Here is a 13508-nt window from a genome sequence, read left to right as displayed (position 1 = left end):
CCCTTAACTTTCCATCTGTATCTGTGAAGGTACTTTGTCAGCAAGATGTGTGTATTTCCTGTTGGAGGAAAACAATGTCACACCTGTGACAGCCAAGACACTTCTGATGCCCTGGCAACCTATTAGAATACAGAAATATCTCTGCATGCAACATGCTGCTGCAGATGAACATTTCTGGATAAATTGTAAGGATTACATACTACTGGCATATCTCAGCTGTTTACAGAGAGACAACAACAACAACAAAAGAAAAGTATAAGCAAGCCACAAGTACATCAGTTATTCTAAATCAAACGGATGCCCTGATACTGCTTTAATACAATCTGCACACCACACACCAAATTTCAGGATGTAACTCTGATGCATGGATGTCCTAAATATTAGAAATTTTTCCTCACAAAAGTATTTGACATTTTAATGAAGGACTAAAATCCCTGAGTAAACCAAAGACAACAAATAAGTTTGGCCTGAGAAACAGAGTTATCTGGGGCTAGGCAAAAGTATACAATCTTTCAAAAGATTATTTAAGGCAGTAGTCCAACTTGGAGAGATAATACAATGGGGAAATACATTAAATGTAAACTAAAACATGTGTAACGGCACAGTAGGTAGGAATTGTAACAGAAAAAAATCAATCCAGAAATCTTATTAGTTCTAACTAGCTGCTAGATTTCTGGAATTCACTGAGAACAATTTAATTTTACTAGATGAAATAATGGCAACTTTAGTTGTTATTAGGTGTAAACAGCACACTGACTGATACTAATATATTAAATCCAAATCTAAGACTGACATTGCCAGACAAAAAAAAATGTTCTGCTGATAGTAGGCTTTGAGGTCCCAAAGATCAAACCATAAAATGCACTATAAATTGTTTTATATGATTAACATATTGCTTCAGTAATGATGTCCTGAAACATTTGAAGTACAATATATGCCAAACAGCAGAATATTGCATTTTAATTTGCAAATCACAGGACTGACTAGATTTACAACCAACTGAAGAATACAGTAGACAGAGTTCTGAAATCCTTTGTAACAATATACACCGCGTTCTTTTAAAATTGTTTGCATATGATTTGATTTTATTCTGCTAGTTGTTTTGACAATTTCTTAGTGATTCCTCCTTCCCAGTTTGTATTCTATATTAATATTAATACAGAAAGATGACGTGTTAAAAGTCAAGGCGGATTCTCTTTTTCTTAACTTGAAATCAGACTGTTGTACCTGTCTCATATTCCAGCAAAAGATAACAATAATAAACACATCATAATTTATTTTTTTTTAAATCAAGAACAAAGATCTCTAGATTTTTTTCTCCATTCCAAATGTATCACTGAGTTTTATCAGACTGACAGTCCTTTTAAGAGAATAAAATTTCACAAATGACATTTTAATGCAACTGCTAATATGCAATGTATGTGGGCCAATTTAGATACTGAGCCCAGCAGCGGTATCTATGACATAGCAGAAAGCAGCGTGGTACAGACACCCTCCCCCCTCCAAACGCTGACTCACTGAGCAGGAAGAGAGAGCAAGCACAAGCACAGCATGCTGCTCCCATCTTTGTATGACTGCCTGCAGAGTATGACTGTGCAGAGGAAGTAGCCACATGTACACCCCTTCATATGACCAGAGATGCTGCTTTCAGAATGTTGCTGATCACAGGGAGAGATGTGTGCATGGACAGTTCTTCTGCTCAGTCACACTCTGCAGATGACCAGGTAATCACACAAAGGTAGGAGGTAGGGCCAGCATGCTTGTGCTCCCTCGTTTTCCTTGTGGGGTGAGTCAACAAATGGGGTAGGAATGAGGTTGCATGTACCAAGCTACCTGGCTTAGGAACTGGAAGTTCACATATTCAGCAGTACATGAATGGTTTCATACACAAGCTGATGCAGGTATGCCATTCTCACGGGCTGCTATGAAAACCTTTGAAGAACATTACCAACTGGTCTTGTGTTTCAAATGACATCATGTTGCAGCCAATACTGAAATATGGATACACCTGAATCTTTATAGGAAAATATGTAGAAAAGTCTACTTGGCATATATTGATATTGTTTACAGTAAATTTTGGGATTCTCTCAGGGCAAATTGCTATTCTGCCAAACAGCACCTAACAAAACAGTCCAACTTTGCGGATTTGCACTTAATCGTGGCACTTATTTTGGCCACAATCTTGTGTGCTATGCATATGATAGTACAAGTGGACTGCAGCATACAGACATATGCCACAATATCACCACATTTGTATATGAGATCATAAAAGGCCAGCTTTTACCTCTTTCCCTAACTCATTTCATTGTGTTTGAAGGTTAAAAAGACTGAACATTATTGGTCTCGCTAAACCAGTGGTACTCACTATATGGCTCATGAGGAGCCACATTCGCAATTACCTTCAAGCAACAGAGTCATATGACTACTGAATGTGGGCTCTGTAAGGGAAGGACAGGAAACATGCCTGTCTTTCCTGTGCAGAACCTGCTCTGTCATGTGCTAGGGAGACAAAGGGCGTTCATGTTTCCCATTACAGGAACCTACTGGGGCAGGGCATGAGCACTTCAAAAGCAAGTGCCAAGCCAGCACTACAAGCTGGAGCAGATTTCTGTAATGTGAAGCCTGTGTGCCCTTGACTTTCCTAACTTATTGCTCTCTCCCTACCTTGAGGCTCAAAGCTTAAGTGAAAGAAAGATTGCCAAGGCTATTTTGCCCCATGCCAGGGAGAGAGCAGAAAGACAAGGCAAGTCAAGGGGCACAAAGGTTTCCAACTGCAGAAGCCAACTCTAAGCCAGTCTGCAGCATTGTAAAGCCTCATCTTGCAAGCAACCAGTACAACCTTTACTTTCCTCTCAGCTTTCTCATGCCCTCTTCTTTCTCCATGGCCAGCTTGCTCTTCTCTGAGCTCCTTGGCAATCTCATTTGCTCACATGATCCACTATGTCTCGTGCTGAAGGGTACAACCACCACCGTCCAACTGTGGCCGCCTTGCTTTCCTCCTGACAGCTCAACAGTTGTGCTGAGATGACAGACCAGACAGATGAGTGGTTGTTGGAATGGATAAGCCCCTTGCTTCAACTCCTGGAGCACAGAGATGCAGCTCATAGCTTACCTATCCTCCCATCCTCCAGCACAGACTGTTTCCAGGTGGTAACCAATTGTAAACTACAAGCCCCAAAGGGCAATGGTCATGCCCCCTGAATTTTGAGTCTAGTACCTAGCAACATGTGACCCATGTTACACATAAGGCTGAGAAAGATATCAATAATTTAAACTATGTGCGGACAAATTAAATGCTCCTTTCATGGATCCATCACCAGATGAGCAGCTACCCTGCAAACACAGGCTGGCCAAGAAAGAGAAGCTGTTCTGAACACTTAAAAAATAAAATGGGAGCTGGTGTAGTATAATGACTACGAGTATGAGCTATAATCTAGAAGGTCCCCATTTCAATTTTCACCTCCACCATGAACTCACAAGTGACTTGAAGCAAACCTTTCCTCTTAGCCTCAACTGCCAATCTGCAAAAGGAGAAGCATACTGGCCTACATTACAAGATTGTTGTAAGGATTATGAGATTGTGTGTGTGAAGTGCTTTAAGCACAGACAGCGCAATATAAATCTAATTTTAAAAAAATCAAAAAGTTGAGGAGCCTTCATTTCTTCTGAGGCACAAGAGCGGGGAAGCATTCCAACCTGTCTTCAGTAGTGTATTGTATACAGAGAATACAGCAGTTGTCCCTTAAGTTTCTGCCAGGGCAATAGCTTCAAGACAGTTAACCAGCAGAATATTGCTGTGTTGCACACGTTTTGCATAAGCCTTGTAGGATCAGCTCCATTCAGTGTATGCTCACTCATTCCAGGGCATTTCTGTTTGTAGCCTTTTCCTCTTCTTTTTACAAAGGCAATAGATAGGAAACACAAATAAACCTGTTGAAAACAGAAAATACAGCAAGCTGAATTACAGATACTGTGCAAAGTTCTTTTGTAAGTACCAACACAAACACTTCTATGATGTTTCTGAGGGTACTGTAAGTCAACTAGAGAATGTTTAATTTCCATTAGATGCTAAAAGTTAGGTTCAAAAAGCTCACAATTAGATATTAGACATCAAACCTTGTATTAAAGGTAGACTCACATTGTGAAGTAGTTTTCTGTTTATTCAGGAAGTTATTTACATATTTTATATTTTTAAAAAACCTTCAAGAAAATGTAACATTCAGAAAAAGATGTTAAAACAGATTCTAAAATAATGGTTTTTAAAATATCTTTAGATACAATGTATGTTAAGAGTCTTGGACTGTATTTAAAACACACCCACCCACAATTAAGGCCCTGCTACTTTCCCTAACACAGTCAAGGTACTTATAAACCAAAACAGAATGTTATTAGTCACTGTGCCCAGCATATTACACTCATGTATACAACAGCCCTCCTGATATGATGTAGGAGACCTTAGGGGAACAGCAGCATACAAGGATTCAAAGCAAACTGGTGTGCTTTTAATCTCATTCTCAGTGCATTCCAAGACTCACTTCAAGACTAACTACAAAGAGAAGTAATATACAATGGCATCCATTTCTGATTCCCCACAGACTAGCACCGCATATGAGGCTACCTGAGAAGATTTAGAGCCCAAAGACCTGAAAGCTAGAGCTGATTGTTCTATGACGCATATTAGTCAGGGAAACCAAATAAAACAAAATAAAGAAAGTCAGATAACAATAAGCCCAGAAGTAAGGCTATAGTTTGGTAGCTTACCCTGGAAAAAGGAAAGACTAGACAAATGGCTGAGAGACTCTCCTCTCCTTAGGGCTCTTTTTGTAGCAGGAACGCCACTGCATATAGGTTACATCCCACTGATGTATGTAGCCAATACTCCAAGAGCTTACAGGGCTCTTCTTACAGGGTCTACTGTATGCTCTTGGAGGCCTGGCTACATCAGGGGGGTGTAGCCTAATGCAGTACCATCAGCTACTGTCTAGCTGCCTCACCGACGTGGGGATTCGTGGGTCCGCTTTGCAACGGCTGGCCTCTTTCCTCTGAGGTCAGGGACAAAGGGTGGTGATAGGGGAGGAATTGTCCCAGAGGCATCAACTCACATGTGGTGTGGCGCAAGGGGTGGTTCTATCTCCGATGTTATTTAACATCTACATGCTCCCCCTTGCCCAGATTGTCAGGAGGTATGGGTTAGGGTGCCATCAATATGTGGATGTGACACCCAGCTCTATTGATGGGTGGCCGATCCAACTGCACTTCAGACAACTTGGACCTGGCACTACAAGCTGTGACATCCTGGCTCAGACTGAGTCAACTGAAGTTAAATCCGACAAAGACGGAGGTTCTCTATCTGAGTTGCAGTGGCCCAGGAAATGAGATTCCCTTGCCTGCTTTTGTCAGGGTGCCACTAATACCAGTCTCAAAGGTCAGGAGCCTGGGAATGCTCTTGGAGTCCTCTCTGACTATGCAGGCCCAGGTAGCAGTCACTGCCAAGTTTGCCTTTTTTCATCTGCAGCAGGTACAGCAATTGGCTCCTTTTTTTAGAGCACTGCGACCGCAATGGTGATCCATGCTACGGTCACCTTGAGAATAGACTACTGTAATGCCCTCTACATGGGGCTACCTTTGACTCGGACTTGGAAAGTGCAGCTAGTGCAGAATACTGAGGCATGGTTGCTAATGAGACTCCCTCAATGGGAGCACATTCAGTCAGTGCTAAAAGAGCTGCTCTGGCTGCCTATTTTGTACTGAATCCATTTTAAAGTGTTGGTACTGACCTTTAAAGCCCTATATGGCCGAGGACCTGTCTATCTAAGGGACTGCCTTTCCCCATATACACCGCAGAAAGCACTGTGTTCAGGAGTCCAAAATTTGCTATCCAGCCCTGGACCAAGGTAGGCCAGACTAAGCTCTATGTGGACCAGGGCCTTCTCAGTGGCAGCACCGATGCTATGGAATGCTCTCCCAGAGGCCACAAGTGCTCTGTGGGACCTCTCCCAATTCCACAGGGCCTACAACAACTAATGTGGGATGAGGCTGCCACTACTATGCCGCTGAGCAATACTGTCTATAGGACCACTAACAGATTAACAGAAAAACTGAGATATCAATATAATCTGATCCGCCTGTGTTAAAAATCTTTTCCATAGCATCAAATGTTTAGTTTTAAATTGTTTATACAATGTTTTTTATTGTTTTAAAACTGTAATTCAAATTGTTTTCACTATGACTGTTAGCCACCCAGAGTCCGCTTGTGGAGTGGGCGACATATAAATCCAAAGTAAATAAAAAAAAAGCCCTGCCTCTCCTTATTCTGAGACCCTGGCTAGTGGTCTAGAACAGAAGTCCCCAACCTTTTTCGCCCAAGAGACCAGCCCCAGGGCCGGCCTGCCAACCACGGCCCCAGGGCTGGCAGGGTGGGGGCACCCAATTTGGCCTTCCTCTGCCTCCCGTGGCACCTCTTCCTCCCCCCATTTCCTTCTCCCTCCTTTGCCCCTCTGCACAGCCTTGCCGCCCGCCCTGTGCAGCCTCCTCCCCCCGTTTTCCTCCTCCCTCCTCTGCCGCCCCCTCGCACAGCCTCGCTGCCGCCCTGCACAGCCTCACAGCCTCCTCCCCCCCATTAAAATAAATTTCCCTCCTTCACTGCCCCCCCGCACAGCCTCACAGCCTCCTCCTCCCCCCTGTTTTCCTCCTCCCTCCTTCGTCAGCCCCCTGCGCAGCCTTGCCACCGCCTCGCCGCCTCCTTCTCCCATTTCCCTCCCCCATTTCCTCCTCCCTCCTTCACTGCCCCACCCCCACGCAGCCTCCTTCTCCTCCTGTTTTCACAATTTTAAGGCCAGGGAAGGGGCCATGAAGCGCTGATCGGCAGGAAAGCAAGCCAGTGACGCTGCCCTTATCTTCTTCCCTTCCCGGTCCTTAAAATGGTAAAAATGGGAGAAGGAGGAGGCACTGTGGGGGGCGGCGAGGCTGCGTGGCCCATTCCAAACAGGCCACAGCCTGGTACCGGTCCCCGGCCCAGGGGTTGGGGACCCCTGGTCTAGAAGGCTACAAGTGCCAGCATAGGTAGAGGCAAGGAAGCCGAACATGCTGCCAGACAAACAAAGGTTCAAACTCCTTGCTAGGCTTCCTAATAAAGGGACAGGCCTCACTTGCCAGACTGGATCAGGCCACCCAAGGAAAAGATGATCAGAGGAATCCAATGAAAATATAATTGTGAGAAAAAGAACATTCGTGTAAAATATTCAATATGCTCAGCCCTTAGATTTTATTGCAACTTACACAGTTTTCTTACACCCTTTTCTCTAAGTCCCAATGTTAAATGCACAGAAATGGTCACTGATATTTTATCTGCTATGGATTTCTCTTACATATGTAAATATTAGAAAATGAATCAACAAGAATATTGACTGACACTGGCAATATATGAATATCAACTCTGAACTGGTCAGTTTGTTACTCACTGAAAAATCTTGTTCCCTTTTCTACTTTATGGTTAATTTTGAGCATTCACCTTATGAAACATTGAGGGCTCAGTACAAAAGACTTGAGAAATCTGCAGTAAAATTCTATTATGGATCTCCTGACATTTTTAATTTTCTTTGAAAGAAACCATTGGGAAGGATGGGTGGAATGGGTTAATTCTCTTTCCTCCTTTTCTGGCACCCTGTCTCAGAAAAAAATATCTACTTTCCCTACCAGGGCTAACAGTTACTGAGGGTGGGAGAGGTTCTATCTGGGAAACTGCACAGGAGGTAAGTATTAGCCTCCTCCCTTCTCCCTGCCTCAGCTTGGAGTCAAATAAGCCCCCCCAGCTGCTTTTAAAAGACTCATCAGTGTCCTGTGCAGACCAGCCATATTATTACATATTTATGAATTATTGCACTTCTATACAGAGTTAACTTCCAAGATCTTAACAGCATAACCAAACAGGAATCACAAGAATCCCTCCCCACACTTCCTCTCACTATGCTATTCTTGTCCACCTTCCCTGATTTGAGTACTAAACAGACCATGCCATCCAGTTGGGTTACCCTGGGAACTCAAAATGGTGCCTTCCAGAAAGCTTTTGATAAAGTTCCTCATCAAAGTCTCCTTAGAAAGCTCGAGAGTCATGGAGTAAAAGGACAGGTCCTCTTGTGAATCAAAAACTGGCTAATTAATAGGAAGCAGAGAGTGAGTATAAATGGGCAGTTTTTGCAGTGGAGAACGGTAAGCAGTGGGTGCCGCAAGGCTCTGTACTGGGTCCCATGCTCTTTAACTTGTTCATAAATGATTTGGAGTTGGGAGTAAGCAGTGAAGTGACCAAGTTTGCAGATGACACTAAATTGTTCAGGGTGGTGAGAACCAGAGAGGATTGTGAGGCACTCCAAAGGGATCTGTTGAGGCTGGGTGAGTGGGCGTCAACGTGGCAGTTCAATGTGGCCAAGTGCAAAGTAATGCACATTGGGGCCAAGAATCCAAGCTACAAATACAAGTTGATGGGGTGTGAACTGGCAGAGACTGATCAAGAGAGAGATCTTGGGGTCGTGGTAGATAACTCACAAAAATGTCAAGACAGTGTGCGATTGCAATAAAAAAGGCCAATGCCATGCTGGGAATTATTAGGAAGGGAACTGAAAACAAATCATCCAGTATCATAATGCCCCTGTATAAATTGATGGCGCGGTCTCATTTGGAATACTGTGTGCAATTCTCGTCACTGCACCTTAAAAAGGATATTATAGCATTGGAAAAAGTCCAGAAAAGGGCAACTAGAATGATTAAACGGTTAGAACACTTTCCCTATGAAGAAAGGTTAAAACACTTGGGGATCTTTAGCTTGGAGAAACGTCGACTGCGGGGGCAACATGATAGAGGTTTACAAGATAATTAATGGGATGGAGAAAGTAGAGAAAGAAGTCCTTTTCTCCCTTTCTCACAATACAAGAACTCGTGGGCATTCGATGAAATTGCTGAGCAGTCAGGTTAAAACGGATAAAAGGAAGTACTTCTTCACCCAAAGGGTGATTAACATGTGGAACTCACTGTCACAGGAGGTGGTGGCGGCTACAAGCACAGACAGCTTCAAGAGGGGGTTAGATAAAAATATGGAGCAGAGGTCCATCAGTGGCTATTAGCACAGTGTGTGTGTATATATGTGTGTGTGTGGACTGGATGTTGGACTGGATGGGCCATTGGCCTGATCCAACATGGCTTCTCTTATGTTCTTATGCCTGAAGTCACAAGGCTTCAAAAGTCATTTTAGGTTGTCACATCAATCCAAGAGATGCTGAGGTATGCTTCTCCCACTCTAAGCCTTTTAACAACCGCAGCTAAGAATCAGGCATAATATCTGACAGCTGATTCTAGGCAGAGGTCTCATAAGAGTTCAGCTGCTATTCTGGTTATCTTTGCAATCTTATTAGTCTGTAATACATCCCAAATGCTCACAGACTGTAAAGGCCCCTTCTGAAGAACTTCCCCCCTCTCATTTGGGAGATAAGGGAGAGCTGATCTATTTTTTCTTATTAGAAGATTCTTCCAAATATGCCTGGGCCTATTGTGTTAATTTCACTGTCTGCACAGGGCCAGGTCTTTGAAACCGGATTAGTATTGGTGAAGTCACACATATCCAGTTTGTTACATGTTTCTGCAATTCATGAGACAAATTTATAGGAAACCCCTCCCCAATAATAGCTTTCTTTGACTTAGAAATACGTCATACTTCAAAATGCTGCAGTATACAATTGAAAACACATTGCGGTCTTACCTATTATGACAGCAATGGCTCCCATTACCAGCCCCAAAACCAGTATCAGTGGTGTAATAAGTAATTTTCCACCTAAGAAAGAAAGGGGAGAAAAGAAACAAGTTTTCAAAGAAAATTATTGTACTCACTCCATGTAAAGTTGTAAATTAATTTAAACAACACACTACCCACTTCTGTGGAGAATTATTAAACTTTTGGTTGCAGCATGAATTCAGATGTTTCCACTGCTAAGTGATATAAAACTGGACCTAAAGAGCTACTCAATCAACCAGCCTTCACTTGAAGCCAAACGGCAAGTGTCAAGCTTAGACATGGTGGCCCTCACACTTCTAAGCAGATTATCTACTCCATCAGGATGCCCCAGTCGAAAGTCATCCATGCTGCTAGTACAAGACTGCACTCTGCAAGCATCCTGAGACTGAACTGTGTCAATCTCAGTTACAAGCAATTTTATCTACAAAATGCACTACAAAACTATCAGAGCCTGAATGTTTTCTGGATCTACAATCTCAGGAATATGAGATATGAGACCCCCTCACAACCCAAAAAAGCTCAGCTAGACACCACTGCATAGATGAGCATAAGCTTGTGTCATGATCCTGGTTTTTTTACCTGGCTTGGTTGTGTATGGTATACCATAGATTATGTGCCTCAAGGTGGCCATTTTCTATAGGGGAACTGATCTGACTTCAGCTTTCCATCTCCTCCCCCCTCCCTATAGCCTCTAACTAGGAAAAGTACAGTCTTTCTTCACAGTGCGGACCAAAGCAGGAGGGAAGTGACCTCAGCAGGGTATAGTGACACAGAGTCCACCCAGCAAAGCAGCCATTTTTTGTATGGGAAGTGATCTCTGCCATCTGGAGAGCACTTGTAATTCTGAGTTGATCTTTAGCCCTCACCTGGAAATTGGCAACAATGGTTCTCCTGGGGGAAGTGGCTGGTTTGGAGGGTGGAGTCTATGGCATTGTACCTGACTGAGGTCCCGCCCCTCCTCAAATCCCACCCCTCCAGGCTCCACCCCTCAAATCTCCAGGAATTTTCCAACTTGGAGTTGGCAACCCTACCTCCTTCTCAGCAGCAGTAGCAAGCAGCCAGGTGGAGGACAGCCATCCTCCAGGCAGAACCTGAAGATCTCCTGGTATCGCAGCTGAACACCAGACAGCAGATCTCTCTCCCCCTGGAGAAAATAACTGTTTTGGAGGTTGGACTCTATGGCATTCTATTCAGCTGAGGCTTCTCTCTTTACTGACAGAAGCAGCAACCTTGGTTGTCTAGCAACAGCCTTTGGCTAGCAGTTTCCCCAGTGGGCCAATCCTAGTCTGTCCTGGGGCGAGGCTGAGGGTAGGAGGAAGGGAGGTTGTGACAGGAAAGTGACAGTCATCATGACCTCTGAGGAAATGCTACTGGCAGGGCTAGGCCTTGCCACCTAGTCGCATTACCACCTTCACTCCCAGTCTCTTAACCATTTCCCTGCCACTGCTGCCTACTTTCTCTTCTGAATGCCGCAGAGAGTGGGTAGGCAACAGTGGGCAGGAGAGGGGAGTGGATCCAGCCAATAGCATGCAAGTTCTCTTGAGTGGCAGTTGATGGGCCAATTACTGATGAAGTGCACACCACAGCCAATGGAAACGCCGGATTTGGCCAATTCCATTAGGGAATTATTATCTATGCTGGTGCAGAACCGTCAACACCAGGTGAGTGAATGATGATGGCTACCAAATAGTATGAAGAATATGAACATATGGATGGTGTCCTTGAACCAACAGAGGTCACTGACCTTGTGGGAGCTTAAGTTAGAAAGGCCACAAGCATGTTCAAATAAAATCCTTAAGGGTTAACACACGGCTAGGCCATGGCACAGAGTGGTAAGCAGTAGTATTGCAGTCCGAGCTATGTTCACGACATGAGTTCGATTCCAGAAGAAGCTGGGTTCAGGTAGCTGGCTCAAGGTTGACTCAGCCTTCCATCCTTCCGAGGTTGGTAAAATGAGTACCCAGCTTGCTGGGGGTAAAGTGTAGATGACTGGGGAAGGCAATGGCAAACCACCCCATAAAAAAGTCTGTCATGAAAACGCTGTGATGCAACATCACCCCAGAGTCAGAAATGACTGGTGCTTGCACAGGGGACTACCTTTACCTTTTAAGCCTGACTGAAAAGAAGAAAAAAGACAGAAGACTACCAACATTCTCGTCTTATCTTATCTAACTTGCTCTATGCCTTACTGTATCTTTGCTGTGTTTTTAAGCAACATTAGAAGTAGAGTCCAAACTGGTTTTATCTGGTCATTGAGCATGCAAAGTAGAATTTCTTGTTGCAACATAGATCCTGCCCAATGAGCTTACGCCACTGTGGCAAAGTGTATCAGTAGTGTGTAGCTGGTTCTCGTAATGAAATTATGCTGTATATTGCAACCAATTAATTTGCGTATATGCTAACATGTGCTAATGTATCATCAAGGGTATATAAGATTGTGACCATTCTGAAAGAAGGCAGAGCAACTTGGTATTGCAGGCTTCAGCCTAGCTCTGTTCTCAGTTCATTGCAATAAACGTTTCCCCCTTCCTCCTCCCCTGGACTGTATTACCGTTTTCGCACACAGCATACCTCGCAGTCACAGTCCTGTGTTCCCTCCGCAGCATCTGGTCGGATTTCCCACCATCTGCGCCGAAGTTACAGGAAGTGCCGCGGCTTTTGCATAGCAAACGTAAACTGGGTTTTAGCGGTTTACGTTTGCTACGCAAAAGCTGCAGCACTTCCTGTAACTTCAGCGCAGATGGTGGGAAATCAGACCAGACGCTGCGGAGGGAACAGGACTGTGACTGCGAGGTAAGCTGTGTGCGAAAACGGTTTATGTCTTTTACTGGCCAAGGAAATTCAGATGTGCAGATTTGTACAACACTTTTAAACAGATTATCTTCTCCATCAGGACTCCCCAGCTGAAAGTTATCCATGCAGCTAGTACAAGACTGCACTCCACAAACAACATGAGACTGAACTATGTCAATTTCAGTTACAAGCAATTTTATCTACAAAATGCATCACAAAGCTATTACAGCAGGCCTGAATGTTTTCTGAGTCTGCAATCTCAGGAATCTGGGATAAGAGATCCCTCACAACCCCAAAAAGCTGCATAGATGCAATGGTTGTGGATAAGTGGACCAAAGCAGCTTATTTTTATTTATTTATTATTTATTTTTCACATTTATATCCTGCCCTCCCCGCTGAAGCAGGCTCAGGGCGGCTAACAACATCATAATGTCAACAGTAAAACAATAAAGCAATCACAATCACAAGTTAAAAGTTAAAACTGGTTACAATTTAAAATTATTAGTACAGTTTTAAAACAACAGTTTGGTGCTAACATCATGCCATTCTTCAGTGGTGTTGGGTATCTACACACTTTGGTTGAAGGCCATTTGAAATAATGTTGTTTTGCAGGCCTTGCGGAACTGGACAAGGTCCTGCAAGGCTCTTACGTCGTCTGGGAGTTGGTTCCACCAGTGGGGGCCCCAATAGAGAAGGCTTACATCATTCTCCTCTCCCCTTTTGATCCGAACAACCCTGTGAGACAGGATAGGTTAAAAGTCTGTGACCAATGTTCCCTCTAAGCTGTGAACTCTTGTGAGCAAAAATTCTACTTTAAAAGAATTGTGAGCTAGCTCACACTAATTCAGTTTAGAGGGAACATTGTGACTGGTCTGAAATCACCCAGTCAGCTTCCACAGAATGAAGTTAAGTCTGGCAGACCCTGCTCTGAAGT

At 43.8% G+C, this 13508-nt stretch overlaps 1 protein-coding gene across 2 annotated transcripts in view; it reads right to left on the bottom strand.

The window, feature by feature from the left end:
* Positions 1-312: 312 nt before the first annotated feature.
* RNF217 (ring finger protein 217) overlaps positions 313-13508 on the bottom strand; it is a 68189-nt gene continuing 54993 nt past the window's right edge. For both annotated transcript variants that reach the window (XM_060238820.1, XM_060238815.1), the window contains 2 exons: positions 9749-9820; positions 313-3930 (listed from right to left, as the gene is read on the bottom strand). In XM_060238820.1, the coding sequence (XP_060094803.1) occupies positions 3851-3930; positions 9749-9820 (152 nt within the window). In that variant the 3' untranslated portion in view covers positions 313-3850. The remainder of the gene's footprint in view (positions 3931-9748; positions 9821-13508) is intronic.

Source organism: Heteronotia binoei, chromosome 1, assembly GCF_032191835.1.
Source record: "Heteronotia binoei isolate CCM8104 ecotype False Entrance Well chromosome 1, APGP_CSIRO_Hbin_v1, whole genome shotgun sequence".
Taxonomy (NCBI): Eukaryota; Metazoa; Chordata; class Lepidosauria; order Squamata; family Gekkonidae; genus Heteronotia; species Heteronotia binoei.
Note: the sequence above shows the minus strand (reverse complement) of the source record. Positions and strands in the feature narration are given on the sequence as shown.